General features: G+C 39.7%; 1 protein-coding gene across 5 annotated transcripts in view; it reads left to right on the top strand.

Moving 5' to 3' along the window:
- The window catches only part of DCLK2 (doublecortin like kinase 2), an 85,487-nt gene that overhangs the window by 67,146 nt on the left and 1,821 nt on the right, over nucleotides 1-16,520 (top strand). For 2 of the 5 annotated variants that reach the window (XR_007245597.1, XR_007245596.1), the window contains 8 exons: nucleotides 2,315-2,434; nucleotides 3,787-3,933; nucleotides 6,440-6,573; nucleotides 6,960-7,037; nucleotides 9,099-9,195; nucleotides 10,145-10,225; nucleotides 12,871-12,987; nucleotides 13,681-13,761. Coding sequence is in view for 3 of the 5 variants with exons in the window: in XM_048509160.1 (XP_048365117.1) it covers nucleotides 2,315-2,434; nucleotides 3,787-3,933; nucleotides 6,440-6,573; nucleotides 6,960-7,037; nucleotides 9,099-9,195; nucleotides 10,145-10,225; nucleotides 12,871-12,987; nucleotides 15,681-15,693 (787 nt within the window). In the remaining 2 variants the exon portion in view is untranslated. Of the gene's footprint in view, nucleotides 1-2,314; nucleotides 2,435-3,786; nucleotides 3,934-6,439; nucleotides 6,574-6,959; nucleotides 7,038-9,098; nucleotides 9,196-10,144; nucleotides 10,226-12,870; nucleotides 12,988-13,680; nucleotides 13,762-15,680; nucleotides 15,694-16,520 lie in introns of all 5 variants that reach the window. The other 3 variants (XM_048509159.1, XM_048509158.1, XM_048509160.1) reach the window with 2 other exon arrangements.

Raw genomic sequence — 16,520 nt, 5'->3', positions numbered from 1 at the left:
TTTATCGCCCACACTCCTTACAGAGATTTGAGTTGGATTACAAGATTTAAAAGCAGTGCAATCATAGAGCACACATAAAACATCCAATAAACAATGCAGCATGACTGCAATGACGAAATTAGAAAAAAATTGCAAACAAAAATAGTAGAAGATATAATGTATATCAATACAGTTATGAGATTACAAAGAAGAAGGCAATGTAGTGAAAGGAAGAAGGCACTTACAATAAATAGTGCAAGAGACCTGTTTCCATTACAGAAGTACCCTCCTGAACAATGTAAATAAATGTTCCTAGGGTAGTGCTTTTTCAATTATTGGCTCTCCAATGTTCCATTTTTTCAAGTTCCATTCAGTAATCACGTCCAAATATGTGGAACTCTGGATTGGGATGACTAAATAAAGGCAGATATGTGATTAAGTTGAGTGGGGTTCAGAAAGTAGGTTATATTTTATAGTGTTGGTTTACTTGAGTGCTTACTGCGAGGAGAAGAAGAAGAGGAGTTTGGATTTATAGCCCCCTTTCTCTCTTGTAAGAAGACTCCAAAGATCTACAAACTCCTTTCCCTTCCTCTCCCTACCACAGACACCTTGTGAGGTAGGTGGGGCTGACAATTGTGAACAACTGTGATAAGCCCAAGATTACCCAGTAGGAATGTAGGTGTGGGGAGACAAATCTGGTTCACCAGATAAGAGTTTGCTGCTCATGTGGAAGAGTGGAGAATCAAACCCAGTTCTCCCGTTAGAGTCGATCTGCTCTTAACCAATATGCCACACTGGCTCTCATGAAGAAATGTAATTCCAGATATCCTTTATGATACAGAAATTCTTGGCAGGTGTAATTGACTTTCACTTGTTTGGGCTGATTTCCACCTGCAAATCAGATTTGTCCATTTGAAGACTTGTGGCCTGTATATTGTGTATGTAAAGTTATAAATATCTTTAAGTCTTTTGATTCAGGGCTGAGTTCTCCCCTTAAATAAGAGATACAGATTTGTATACTTATTCTAACCAATTCAAGTTAATTTGTTTTTAGTCTCTGATCTACTTGTTTCTTCTTCTATAGTACTGTAGCAAAATGATATTCACTCCGTACTGCCTCCCAACAATCGATTCTTTCCCCCGTGAAGGCCTATGCCTTTGTCTTTAGTTAAGTTTTAGCCATGCTGCTAAAGCATATTTGTTTTTCTTTTCAGCGCACATTTGTTTGGAGCACACTTATGTTTGTTCTAGAAGGGCTATTGATGCTCTCATATATTGGGTTTCATAGGGTGGCCTATTTTAAGATGTGTCTGGTGTACCATGTGTTCACAGGAGGAAATGCACACTTATCATGTGGGTTTTTAATAATTGAGTTGTTAGGATAAAATGAACCACACTGATAAGTATATTCATTGAATGCAGAAGCTATTTGATCCATAATCCTGATGATGCAGGAAAATTTAATGTAACAAGTGGAGACTCTCAAGGACTTGTAGGGGATATCTTATTTTCTTGTGTGCCCCCCCCCCCCCAATTTTCTCGTTCTGAAAATCCTCTTTTCTTGCTTTCTTTTAGGGTTTCAATCTCCAGGTTGGGAAATTTCTGGAAATTTGGGGGTAGAGCCTTGAGAGCACAAGGTTTAGGAAGTGACTTCAGTTGGGTATAATGCCTCCAAAGCAGCCATTTTTCTATAAACCTAGCATGTTGTTCAGGTTTGTAGAAAGATCTGCCTTCCCTGTTCACAAGTCCAGTCACCAGTTTTAAGTATCCTCAAATTTTGCTCACTTCATTATTAGTATATAGATTTTTCATCCATTATAGGATATTTATATGTACTTCCCTTACTTTTCCTCACACATTTATGAAATGCATGATGTTAAAGTGTTTGTACTGGATTGAGGATTTGGTTTCTAGTGAGACTTCTTGTTCATGCAAATTGTGTGTTGCAGCAACTACTGCATTATTTTTTTTCCAGGAAATAACCTCACTGCAGTATCCCTAGTTAATTTCTTCCAGAAGACAGTATTGAAACATTTTTGTAATGACGAAAAAAGAAACTTTTTTTGGTAACATGAACTGAAGAAATGTTTTCAGATTTAGTTGCAGTTATGTAGAGAACTTTGTTTTGAATATTTTAATCCTTTGGCACATATTTCTGAGATTGGTGGGCCAAAATCTGTTTCACAAGAGATTTGTTTATGATTGCACAGTACTTAATAAAATGTTGGGAAGCTCAGTTCTCTAAAAGAAGCTTTCTCCTAAACTGTGTCTGAAACTACTAAAAAGTAGATTGCTTTTCTTTTCTTCCTGTCCTTCCTTCTCTAATAATGAACAGGAACATTTGATTGAGAATGAAGTATCAATACTGCGCCGAGTGAAGCACCCCAATATCATCATGCTAATAGAGGAGATGGATACTGCGACAGAGCTTTATCTGGTGATGGAATTGGTCAAGGTGCGAAGTTTACTTTTATTGAATATGAAGCAATAGAAGGTTTCATGTTCCATGACCTCTGCCAATATATAGAAAATGATGTAGATACATCTATTCAAACAGTCTCCTCTTCCGGCTACCATAATTCAGATCACTAACTGTGCAATCCTATGTAAATTTACCCTAGTTGGTGCTCACTGATTTCTGTAGAATTACGGTGGAGTGACATTGCATAAGATCTCACTGTAAATTATGGCCAGCATTCAAATACATCCAGTTCTGCTTCATGCAAACCATTTACTATTGATTCTGAGGTATGTAGCAACATATGCAACCGTTACATGTTTGTTGCATTTATATACTGAGTTGTCATGGCAATGCAAATGTAGAAATCCATTTCAGGAATAGTATTCTGATGGGAAAATTTAACATTTAATTTGGTCCCACGTATATGTTGTACACAATGGATAAAATAATATTTTTATTCTATAATGTTCCTGTTAAACATGCTAACTTTTTATGGATTGAGCCCATTATGAATTTTGCCAGCTGAACAGTGATCCATTATGCATGGGGCACTTCCCCTGCCGCTCCTCGCCCCTCACCCCTCTCCCCTCAGTGCCTTTTCAGTCTCCCTGTGTTTCCTTGTTTATACGTGAGGAGGTGCCCTACTATGCAGCTTGACTAACCCTACTTTCAGGTTGTTCCCCTGTCCAAGTTAAGAATGAAGATTCCCAGGTCTTTTAGCCCTTTAAATGTAATATTGATATTCCTTAGATCAAGACTGTGCAGGCTGCTACCATTCTTTTTTTTTATTTAAGGGAAATGCTAACTGTCAATCCCTGCGAGGAGTGGGGGAAGTCTCCCCTCTGCTCTTTGCAGGAATTGACAGCTGGCATTCCCCCCCTCCAAAAAAAAAATTGGTAGCAGCCTGCACAGTATCGATGTCAGGAATATCAATATTGCATTAAAAGGGCTAAAAAAATCCTGGAATCTTTATTCTTGACTTGGACAGAGGGGCAACCTGGAAACAGTGAAACTCCTAAGTGAGAGGAAAGATCAGGGTTTTCCCTCTCTTGCTAACCATGGGGCTTCCAGGGTCAGTAGCACCATAAGAGTAAGCATGTCTGTATAGAAATATCTGCCATGCAGGAAATGTTCCTTCGCTATGCGGCAGAGCAGAAGTGTATAATAGGCCAAAACCACTTATAGAAGCATTTGATACAGTTCTAACTAAACTATTTTAATCGTTTTAGCTTAAGGCTTTCTTATATGACTATATTTCTGATCTTTCATGCAAGCTTCTCTTCAACAATGAGAAAAAATGGTGACATTTACTGTGTGATTTTTTTTTTTGGTTTGGTCTTTTTCAGGGAGGAGACCTTTTTGATGCTATCACTTCCTCCACAAAATACACAGAACGTGATGGGAGCGCAATGGTCTACAATTTAGCCAGTGCATTGAAATATCTCCATGGTCTCAATATCGTGCACAGAGATATCAAGCCAGAGAACCTTCTAGTATGTTGCCTGCCCCTCTCCCACCTCTGTTCCACATTAATGTAAATGCATGCATGCATTAAGAAGCAATCAAGGGTGTTGAGGTGTGCAAATTTAATAATTGTGTGCTTGAACTTAAGCGCTTTTCATGAAATATTAATAAGCTTTTGCCACATGATCTGCTTTCTGACATTTCAAAGTCCTGTCCTTATTTACATTTTGATTGCTGATTGTGTCTTGGGTAAGCAGGATTTCTTCCTTTTTTGCAATGAAGACTTTAAATGCAAAACAAAATAATTTCCTTATAAGAGCAAACTGGGATTATCAAATGCTTCTGAATAGCCCGATCCAGAGAGCACTGCAGCCAAAGACTTCTGCTGCCGCACTGCCAGGGCTGTCAGGCTGTGCAGGGACACAGTAAAAAAGAATTTCAATAACCCCAGCCACCTGGAAAGCCCTCAGTGGAGTTATGCCAGACTTTTGGGTGGCATAAGTCTGAAGCTCCATCCCCAGGAAACCCTGCCTGCCCCCCTACACCAGCCTTTGTTCAGACACCAGCACATCTGCATAGTGGTGTCCACTTGTGAGTTTGGCTGCTATGGAACTGTGGGGTGCCTGGATGTCAGGATCTCTTCCCTCTCTGCCAGCAGGGGTGCCCCTTACACTGACAGAAGGGGCAAATGCATTGGTGCAAGCCCACACTGCACCCAAAGTCTGCCCAGATTGGGCTATTAGTCTGATTGCACAGTTGAGTTGTCTATGAAGGAAATTATTATTGGAGTACTTAAGGGAAACTAAACTTTTCACTGCAGTACCTAGTAATAGGAAAATATTTTAAAAGTATATAATAAATACATAAATTGATTTAGCTTTACTTGCAGAAGTCTCTTGCTTCTATCTGCTGAAACAGACTAGCGTGGTTACTTTTGTTTGGATGGGGAGTTGGCAAGAGGAATGTTAGGAGAAATCTTGAAAAATACCACTTTCTTCATATCTGGATATTCCAAATAACAACAATGGCTAAAGATGTTGTGACTTTTAAAAATTCTTGACAATTATCCTTGTTAGTGAATAAAAAACTTTCAGTACAGGAAAACTCGAATCAAGCAAGTTTTGATTGTTCACTTGTAAAAGCGAAATATTAACTGCTCCTTTAAAGCAGTTAATAATGACATCAGGAACTTAGTAAGTTGGATCTGGTAGGTTAATCTGACACTTTAAGATGTCATAAGTAATCAATTCAGGTATATAAATAGGGACATACGTGCTTTTTGCTAAGAAAGCCTAAGAAGATTATTTGCAGTCTTTGCTGCAACTGCTGTTGACTTTTACTTGTTGAGATGACACAAATAATTTATAGTGTAAATGACTTCTTACTCTACAAGTTTATTTAGATACTTGATCATCCAGTTGTCTAATTTGCTTTCACTAGGCCTTTATTACTATATACAAATATTATAATGGATAGGGCATATTATCTGTTTTATGTGTAGTAGACGCTAAAGATTATATTCAGTTAGAAAAGTCAACAATAAAATCATCCAGTAATTATCTTAAAGTCAATTAAGAGAAATGAGCAACTCAAATAGAAACCAACATTTATCAAACAGTGAACCTTTTAAAAAACAGAAACATTAAAAAGGAGCTTCCGGTATATATTCACTCCCCACACTAATAAAATGCCCATCCTCCAGAAGGCTCATGAATGAATCCGTGATACTGCTTTTTAGATTTCTGTTCTTTAAACGCATTTTTAGTTTACTAAGTTCTTTTTGAATTCTGTGTTAGTGCTGTGTTTCTGAATGCCACTCTCAGCAAAGGCAATTAATTAAATGTTTAATTTGTTAGTGACCCCTGCAATAAAGAAATGATATATTTCTAGGCCTCTTTTTGTGATCATGCTTTTTCTAGAATTCATATCTATTGTGATCTAGAATTCATGATCTAGAATTCATGATCATTCTGATCATGCCGTATCTAGAATTCATAAAACCATATTAGACTCATATCAGCACTTATGGACATATTTTTTTCTGAAAATGGCAGGAGGTTTGTTTTAGCTCCATTGCCACCTCTTTCTGCTGCAGGGGCATAAATTGGTGTTTATTTTACATCAATGAGAGCAGATTTTTTGGGACGTGGCTGATGAATGGAGAGAACAGGATTTAAGAGCATATTACCTGCTGATTCTTTATTGAAGGCTTCATAGTTGCTCCCCATTTTCTACTATTCTATTGCCAACTTTCCTATAAAATTTCCCCCTTTCCTGTTGAGTCTTTGATTATGTTCACTGCTGTGTTACATGTTCTGTACATGCTCTGTTACATGTTTATGCAGTCAACTTTGTTTTTTTAGATTGGACATTATTGTAAGGTATTTAGATGCCCCATGCATTTAACAAATCATGCACATAACAAACATTATTTGAGAAATATTTACCACAATACAGTAAGATATCAGTACTGTTGTATCTGTATTTCCATATATAAATTATTAAACCTGTTTCATTTTCTCCTCACCTCTGTAGGTCTGTGAGTATTCAGATGGAACTAAGTCCTTGAAGTTGGGAGACTTTGGACTAGCCACAGTGGTTGAAGGACCACTTTATACCGTCTGTGGCACACCAACTTATGTGGCTCCAGAAATTATTGCAGAGACTGGGTGAGAATGTGTTTTTAAAATGGATTCTCTTTGTCAGTGTAGTTAACTTAATATATCAAACTGTCTCAGATAAACAGGAATTCTATTTAAATTGTTGTATTGATATGGACTAGAATGCAACACTATGAGATTAGAATACCCTGATAGGTGGATAATTTACATTTTATTATATTCTGTATAATAAATCAGGGTCAACTCAACATCACCTTCAGTGTGTTCTTGGGCAAGATGTACCAAACTTTGCAAAAAATCCTACCACTGGAGAAATCTTTATACATTTTTTTAAAAAAATCATACAGTTAAATGTCTGTAAATCTGAAACCTCAACATGAAAAATCGTACAGTATATATGAAAAACATCACAGTCGCCTCTTTTTTTGTTGCAGTTATGGCTTAAAGGTGGACATTTGGGCTGCAGGAGTCATTACTTATATATTGCTATGTGGGTTTCCACCATTTCGTAGGTAAGATTGTCAGAAAGGATAGTGCTTTTCCTTACCCACAACCTTCCTCTATTTTTATTATAAATATAACTCCATTATTTTTCCTATTTCAGCTGACTTTGTTCCATCTTCATTCCTTCCTCACGTTCAGATAATTCCAATCCCTTTAATTCATCTGCCATCAGTGTATTCAGGGGAAAAAAAGACCAGTATGTTTACAGGAAAAAAGCAATATGTTTATAGAATGAGTTGAGTCGATTATATTGCTTAATTTTGGCTTAATTTCCAGCAAGAAAGTGGTTTCGCCATCTTTATACTCTTCTCCTTGAATGTCATGCTTCAGTAACTAACTTCATTGTATTAAGCATGCAGAGGTTGTCCTCTAGTGTTAAAAGCTGGACTAGCATGTTTTATAATTGTGATCAGTACCCTGGCATACTGGAAAGCTGCTGAAAATACAGTGGTCTTGTGGCTTGTAAAATTCATGCTCTTTTATTGTTTGTATAGTGCTTTACAGTAATCATAAAATCTTGCATAATTAATCATAATTTCAGATGATGTTCTAATTTCAGTGTGTCTCGGTACAAGTAATTTTCTATATTGACATATGTCCATGGTATTTCCTGTATTTCCCACATTCTCTTACAGAAGCATGAATAATTTGCACATCTGGAAGTTCTGTATCAGAAGCATATCTTAAATATGATAAATGGGTGGGTCTAGCCACTGGATCAACTAAAAGTTTAGATCTACTGAAATGGAACGTTTTAAATACATACTAAAACGTATGGCACTTCTTGGATCATATTCAGGATACTGATAACAATTACAAAACATGTAGCTGTAAATAATTGCATATCCTTGCGAGAAATAATCACATATTTGAGGGACATAATGATGTTATTTCATATTTTGTAGATTATGAAAGCTAGCAATTCTTTTCCCGTAATAGTTCCAATGCGTAAGTTAGCTTCTGTAAGATCTATGAAAGGACAACTGCAAATACTCGATGTAATAGAGTTACGATGCCTCTTCTATCATTCACTTTTTCTAGCTGCTCCTGCCTGCATTATGAAGGAAAATAATTTTGTTTCTTCAGAACTTGATCATGTTACAGATAGAAGACTTTCTTATATACCATCTCCCCTATTTGGTAGTAGAAAGTGCGGTCAAGTTCAGCAGGCTTATGGCAATCCAGTGTAGAGTTTTCAAGGAAACAGTCAAACCAAGGTGGCTGCCATTGCCTGCCTCTGCATAGAAACCCTGGACTTCTTTGGTGGTTTCACACCCAAGTACTAACTAGTACTGATCCTGCTTAGCAATCTCAAGAACTGATGAGATTGGGCTAGCTTGGGCTATCCAGGTCAGACACTGCCCTATTTAGTCTAGATTAAATACAGAATACTCAGGCCCCATCCTCACTTGCAGAATAATGCACTTTCAGTGCACTTTGCAGCTGGATTTTACTGTGCGGAATAGCAAAATCCACTTGCAAACAATTGTGAAAGTGGACTAAAAAGTGCCTTATTCCGCATGTTTAGAAGGGGCCTTATCTAGCTAAAGTTTGCAAGTTCAAAGATTCCTTGGTGTTTGTGCATGTGTATGTATATATGCACACATGCTAACATGTATGACTATGGACATGGGTGATAGTAAATTATTTTCAGATATTTTATCGCACCCTTCATCCAAGACGGCAAAGATGGTCTGTGTGGTTACCTCATCCTTTGTTTTATCCTCAAATAGGCTAGGCTGAAGTTCAACTTCTGAGATCCATGGCTTCATGGGGAGTTGAGACTATGGTCAGCCCACTAACTACTACATCAAACTGGCTTAGTGAATGATTATCTTATTTTATGAAGTGCTGTGTTGCTCATATATACCTTATTGGATGTGAAGCAGCTAGAAATCGTCTGTCCAGTTGTTCTCTTTACAAAAACACTTCAGATAAATCAAATCCAGGGTTGTATGAAATAAAAACAGTGGCCAATTTCTGCAGACCTGGTTAATTATTTTCCAACTTTAAATATGTTAATTTTAATTATTGTACTGAATTGTTTTCTGGTTTGCCTTGATCCACAGTGAGAACAATGTACAAGAAGATCTGTTTGATCAGATTCTAGTTGGAAAGCTAGAGTTTCCTTCTCCATATTGGGATAACATCACTGACTCTGCCAAGGTACTGGGTTGTATTAATGATGATGAGGCTTAAATTCCTGCAACCATTTCTTACCGCTAGGCTTTTTCGTCTACCATAACTGGCACACTGAAAAGCTGTTGAAAAGACAGTAATCTTGTGGCTTGTAATTTTCATTCCCTTTCTCTGTGTTCTGAATTATTATTCATATAGTGTGTTAATTAATCACAATTTCAGATGATGCTCTAACTTCAGTGTCTCTCAGTACAAGTAATTTTTTGTTTTGACATATGTTCATAGTTTTGCCTCAAAAGACAAGGCAGAGAACCAGAGAGGAGTGTTGCTATGGGAACAAGAAGCAGTTGATTTGTACCACGGCCATTATTGCTTCTAGCTTTAGTTTTAATAGTTCAGAAAAACTTCACCAATGTCTGCTGAACATTCATCTATGTGTGTTGTCATCTGACTTACGAGGATTAGTTTCTCTTATCGGCTTCAGTGTTTCTTTTCTTATTTGGGCAGAATAGTCTTATGCGTGGCCTCATGGCATGTATGCTGTGAGATGGTTTCTATGATCCATATTGCCCCAAATATTCTTCAACATCAGCGTACTGTTATTTGTGCTGGTCTACAACCATATTAATTGACTGATTGATTAAAACCACTGGAAATGAACATCTGAGAATTTGGAATGAGGTGTTGCGAATGCCTGGATGACAGCCTGCTCTAGTCCTCCCTAACAACTGAGTTGGGGAGGGGTGTGTGAAAGTCCTTAACAAATACCTGAAGGAATAATGGGTGGGCCAGTGAGCTGAATACTGGCATGGGTGGGCCAGTGAACTGAAACAGAATGATTCTTTTCTGATTGTACTTTCCTGAAGGAGCAGGGATGTGAGAAAGTAAACTCAGAGGATGTTCTTAGCAAAAGCAGCCTTTCATGTCAATGTGAACGTAAGTGGTGATCTTTTTTCTCTCTCATTAATTTCCTCAGGAGTTAATTAGTCTGATGTTACAAGTAAATGTTGAAGCACGATATACAGCAGCTCAGATTTTAAACCACCCCTGGGTGTCGGTGAGTAACATACTTTCTTACGTTACACATTTAGACAAAGTGAATTCTAAAACAGGTCATCTACAGCTAATGGTGAAGTCCTAGCTTTATATTGTGACTCAGTATACTATAATTTACTTGCACAGTGTTTTCTACAGTGCTTGTTTTAAAATGTTCATAAAGGATCAATCATAATAGAAAACTCTCATGTGCTATATTGGCTGAGTGCATAAGAGGCATGGCTGGCTGGTGGCTTTTCTGTATCATCTGAAGTTGCCCACAGTGTGATTGCTGTGAAGCAACTACATTTTCAGCTGCAAAGATGCAGACTGGCATTGCATACTTTGATCATTCATTGTTGATGAATGCAGAATCAGACCTCGGTGCTGGTGACTTGTTGGATGGAGAGAAAGGAAAGTTTAATCTCCAGTCACACAATGGTTGATAGGCCTAGACTAGCTGTGCATTTTGGGGTGGAATCCAAATAGATGGGCAGCCCAATCCAGATTTGGCAGGGGCTGGGGGGTTGAATTAACAGAGGAAACTTCAAAGGAACTTGCCAATGTGTTTTCCCCCTCCACCACTCAGGGGAATCCCTGAGGCCCCTCTGCTCCATGGCTGCACTGGCCTGAGTGGATGCCAGTGTGAGGGAGGCGTGCTGGGGCTTTTGTGCGCCATACACCATGAGAACATAAGAACATAAGAAAGAGCCTGCTGGAACAGAACAGACTCCATCTAGTCCAGCACTCTGCTATTTGCAGTGGCCCACCAGATGCCTTTGAGAGCTCACTTGCAGGATGTGAAAGCAATGGCCTTCTGCTGCTGCTGCTCCCGAGCACCTGGTCTGCTAAGGCATTTGCAATCTCAGATCAAGGAGGATCAAGATTGGTAGCCATAGATCGACTTCTCCTCCATAAATCTGTCCAAGCCCTTTTTAAAGCTATCCAGGTTAGTGGCCATCACCACCTCCTGTGGCAGCATATTCCAAACACCAATCACACGTTGCGTGAAGAAGTGTTTCCTTTTATTAGTCCTAATTCCTCCCCCCAGCATTTTCAATGAATGCCCCCTGGTTCTAGTATTGTGAGAAAGAGAGAAAAATTTCTCTCTGTCAACATTTTCTACCCCATGCATAATTTAATAGACTTCAATCATATCCCCCCTCAGACTCCTCCTCTCCAAACTAAAGAGTCCCAAACGCTGCAGCCTCTCCTCACAAAGAAGGTGCTTCAATCCCTCAATCATCCTCGTTGTGCTTCTCTGCACTTTTTCTATCTCTTCAATACCCTTTTTAAGATGTGGTGAACAGAACTGAACACCATACTCCAAGTATAGTCACACCACTGCTTTATATAAGGGCATGACAATCTTTGCAGTTTTATTATCAATTCCTTTCCTAGTTATCCCCAGAATAGAGTTCGCCTTTTTCACAGCTGCCATGCATTGAGTTGACATTTCCATGGAACTATCAACTAAGACGCCCAAATCCCTTTCCTGGTCTGTGACTGATAGCACTGACCCCTGTAGCGGTATGTGAAGTTTGGATTGTTTTGCCCCTATGCGCATCACATTTTGCTACATTGAACTTGGAGCTCTTCGCAATCCTTTACAGTTCTCATCACCCTTCATAATTTGGTATCATCCGCAAACTTGGTCACCACACTACCCACCCCTACTTCCAGGTCATTTATGAATAGGTTAAAGAGCACTGGTCACAAAACAGATCCTTGGGGGACACCACTCCCTACATCTCTCCATTGTGAGAACTCCCCTTTGCTTCCTGTTTCTCAACCAGTTTTTAATCCATAGGAGGACTTCCCCTCTTATTCCTTGATTGCTGAATTTTCTCAGTAGTCTCTGGTGAGGAACTTTGTCAGAAGCCTTTTGGAAATCCAAGTAGACAGTGTCCACTGGTTCCCCCTTATCCACATGCCTGTTTACACCCTCAAAGGCTTACTTTGCTTTGTAGTAGCCAATGGGGCAATTTAGGCTGTGGGAGGGATTTTAAGTTTCCCTCCCTGCTGCACAGCCCGAAAAGCCACTTCGAAGGCAGTGTGGCACTGACTTCCCCACACTACCTTTGGCCACCACAGCACAGATCCACAAACTGGATTGTGGTGGAAGACAATCATCCACTAAATAAGAGTGTTCCTCTAACAAAAGAAGTGTTTCCTCCACTGGAGAAGGATTTTCATTCGGCAAAAGTGGAAGATTGGACCCTGAATTATGTGTCCTGAAGCCTGTTTTTCTGCATTGGTCTCCTGCAGGGTTTGGGTTGATCACCTACACATTGTAAACGGGTTTTTTCTGCATGGCATACTGAAATAAACTGGTCAGTTAAAAAAGGCATGTGTGTGTGGGAAATCAGTTCATCCAGTAAACACTTTTTATTTATTAACCTTTTTGCAAGATCTAAGGACCTGTATCCCAGCAAACATGCTTGAACCTCAACATATTGATAGTAGCATTTCTCAATTAAACTTCTTGGTATGTACTCCAAGAATTTCATCTGTATTGTGTTTTTAGAATTTTCCTCCAACTAAACTACTTCTCAGTCACAGAAAAGTAGAAATCATTGTCCAGATTACCTATCCATCCTGCTCCAATGAAGAAGAAATGGCTGTATTAAAATGTGTGTTGCTGTTGTTTTCTTCTCCTTTAACTAGGATGATGCCTCCCAGGAGAATAATATGCAAGCTGAAGTAACAGGTAAATTAAAGCAGCACTTTAACAACACACTACCCAAACAGAATAACCCAAGTGCAGGGGTTTCTGTCATCATGGTAAGCGAATGCATCTTGATCATTAATTATCTCACTAACCTCAGCCATTTAATCCTCAAAAATAGAATCATATTAAATCCTTTCACTGAAAAAATAACAATGCATATTTCTCATTGTCTGTATTCTTACCAAATGGGATGTGTGGGCATGCACGTGCATTTTTAAGGACAAATACATTAAAAGTTACTACAGAAATGACTTTTTATATTCAGATTTCTCTGAATAATCAAAAGTTATTATAGAAATTTGCTCTCAGCAAACAATTTGTAATTGCCCGTCTTCTGTCGTCATTCAGTCCAGTCATGGCTGACTTTCAACTGTTCATTTTTGTGACTGTAATGAATTTTTGTCTCATAAAATACAACCTTGTTGCAATGAAGTTCTTAAAGATGGTGCTTGAGTTAGCGGGCAGCTTCCGTTTGCACTGCATCACTAACATGCATCAGAGTAGTCACTGACATGCCAATAGGACTGCTAAAATCCATTTTCGATTGGAAAGGAGAACTTTGCATATGTGAAAAGATTATATTGGCTTCTGGTTTCAAGATGTGGGCCTGTTTGCGTGGCTGTGTTTGTGATGCATGACTGCTTTAAATGTAGGATTTTAAAAAACAAAAATAGAATTGAATGCAAGAGCAGAAGGAAGGGCAAACTATTTTAGTCTGATGTTGTTGCTTGCATTTTGTTTGACAGTTTGACTTGACAGTCTGAGGGACTTCAGAACTTCATACTTGGTATTGTTGAGACTATGGATAAACCTGAAGCAGAAACCTGGTATCAGATACATTATTAGAGTGATTTAAAATTCTAACTTTTAACTGCTCTCCGGTTTGCACGCCCTTTTTAAGCTTGCCTCCAGTCTTAAGAATAATGTCGCTTCTGGCTTTTTATTGGTGTGGAGTTTTCTAATTCTCTGGCCTGCTCATTTTGCTTCCAGTCAGCAAAGCATACCCCATACACTAGATTAACTTCCAGTTTCTCTGCCTTATCTTCTTCCTTGCTCTAAAGGCTACAATCCTAGGTATGCTTACTAGAAGCTAAGGCACATTGAACCCAGTGGGACATACTCTGAGTAAAAATACAGTTGGCTCGTTGTTTGTAGTAAGTAGAATGGGACCTTTTCATTTTTAAAAAATCTGGTCACTTGCTCCATTAATTAGAATCAAGAAAGAGGATACTGGTTGTTGAGGTTTTTCTGGGCTGTGTGGCCGTGGTCTGGTGGATCTTGTTCCTAACATTTTGCCTGCATCTGTGGCTGGCATCTTCAGAGGTGTACCACAGAGGGAAGTATGTTACACTCTGTGTCCACTGTGATATACCTCTGAAGATGCCAGCCACAGATGCAGACAAAACGTTAGGAACAAGATCTACCAGAGCATGGCCACACAGCCCAGAAAAACCACAACAACCAGTTGAATCTGGCCATGAAAGCCTTCAACAGGAATGAGGATAATTTCTGAAGGGCCCACCAAATAAATTCCATTTTTGTTCCAATTACATTTTTCACTTTCCTGTTAGGTAAAGGTGCAGGTAACCCATCTGAAAGCACTGGGTCATTACTGACACATGGGGTGATGTCATGTCACAACTTTACTAGGCAGACTGTTTTAGTGGGACGGTTTGCCATTTCATCCACTTTACCCCAGGAAGCTGGGTACTCGATTACCAACTTCAGGATGAAGAGTCAACCTTGACCTGGCTTACTGAAACCAACTTCCATTAGGATCGAACTCAGGTCATGAGCAGAGCTTTTGACTGCAGTTACTGCTGCTTACTGCTCTTTGGCTGTTTCCACATGGGCGGAAAACAGCGCCTTAGGGACGGTTAAAACACCGTCCCTGGGGGCTCTATTTGCACAGTGCTGTGCTGGGACCGCCCAAGCGGTGCGAAGACGCCACTTTTTAACCTTGCTCCCTGAGCGAGGTTTTAAAAAAGCGGCGTCTTTCCGCAGGCACACCGCTTTTGGCCCTTCAAGTATCTGTGAGGGATTTAGCTTGCCTTCCTCTGCAGCTCTGGGCAGCTGGAAAGACATGCCCACGTCGCCCTGTGACCCCTTAGGGTCGAAGGGCAGCGTGGGTGTGCCTTTCCAGCTGCCCAGAGCTGCAGAGGAAGGCAAGGTAAGTCCCTTGCAGACATCCTGGGCGGCTGAGTGCGGAGCCGTCCCTGCCGGCAGCATCGAAATAAGGAGTGCCCGCATGGGACCATGCGAATGGTCCTGATGCTCCACTGGCTTCATTTATGCTGGTGGGAAGCCGCTGCCTCTGGCTGTGTCCCTCTAATGGACTTTGCAATATAAGACAGTTACCACACCTTTGTTTCACTTCTGTGGTAAGCATCCAGTTTCTGCTTCTGAGCCATATCTTCACTGAATCCTGATGCATCCTCAGCTTTATGTGGCAAAAAATCCAGAAAACTGTTTCTCAGCAAATTGTTGAGCCAAGGCAGATAAAGCCCTCATGTGGCAGAAGAATGAAATTACATTTGAAAGATGGTTCGCTGCAGTTCCTTGTGATTTTTTTTTAAAAATTGCATAACATTGAAATTATTTTAGTGCTGCTTTATTTCAGAATGTGGTTCATTGCATTTGTAAATGTTGCACAGCTACTGGTTCTGCTTCAAGTAAGTCTAGTGTCTGTCCCTTGCTTCCTCTATTGCTTCCTTTCCCAATGCCTGCATTGCTTTCCTCTGAGTAGGTCCAAGGCAATGGTATGTATGAACTTCACTGCTTTTTTGCCACATTAAGACATGTTCCTTTAGAGTCTGACAGAAAAGGAGAAGTAACCTGATTGCAGTCTCAGGTGGGGATGTCTGTTAACTTATGCCGAAGACGCATATGACAGTCGTTCAGTGTATCTACATGTCTGCATCATTTCACCCATGCATGGTATCTTGTCTGTTTGAACATGTACGCATACCTTCTTCATATAGAGTCAGACTGTTGGTTTGTCTAGATCAATTTACTCTACGCTGACTGGCACTCACCATTTGAGGCTTGAGACACAAAAAAATGCTTCCCCACTACCTGCATTCTACCTGGGGCTGGACCTGTGACAAAGGATGTGTTGTGCTACTGAGCCACAGTCCGTTCTGCCCTCCTTCTTTGAGAAGGAATTCCTTTTTAAAAAGGAGCAGACTATAAGCTCTTTAGCTTTTTGTAGACAGAAATGAAGATCACCTCACAAAAGTGTTTGCTGGATTCTGCTCCTGCTGATGACAATCTCTTTGGCAACATTTCTCATAGATTAGTGTTTCTATGGGTGCAGGAGAGGAGGAAGCAGGAGTGACGCCCCTCTGGAGTCCTAGCAAGTCCCCTCATTTGAAATGACATATATGCAACTGTAAATTGGAAATACATATCTGTAACTTAGTATTTATAGAATTCAATATCCTCTACTAAAGTGGTCCTAAATAAATTATATGTTGGCCTAACACTGGCATGGTCAGCGGCACTCTTGATACCACAGTGGCCCATATTATACCAGTATGATGTCATAAACATAGATCGAAAAGCCTTAGCTAACCCATTCCCAGGA

Source organism: Sphaerodactylus townsendi, linkage group LG10 (genome assembly GCF_021028975.2).
Source record: "Sphaerodactylus townsendi isolate TG3544 linkage group LG10, MPM_Stown_v2.3, whole genome shotgun sequence".
In the NCBI taxonomy this organism is placed as follows: domain Eukaryota; kingdom Metazoa; phylum Chordata; class Lepidosauria; order Squamata; family Sphaerodactylidae; genus Sphaerodactylus; species Sphaerodactylus townsendi.
Note: the sequence above shows the minus strand (reverse complement) of the source record. Positions and strands in the feature narration are given on the sequence as shown.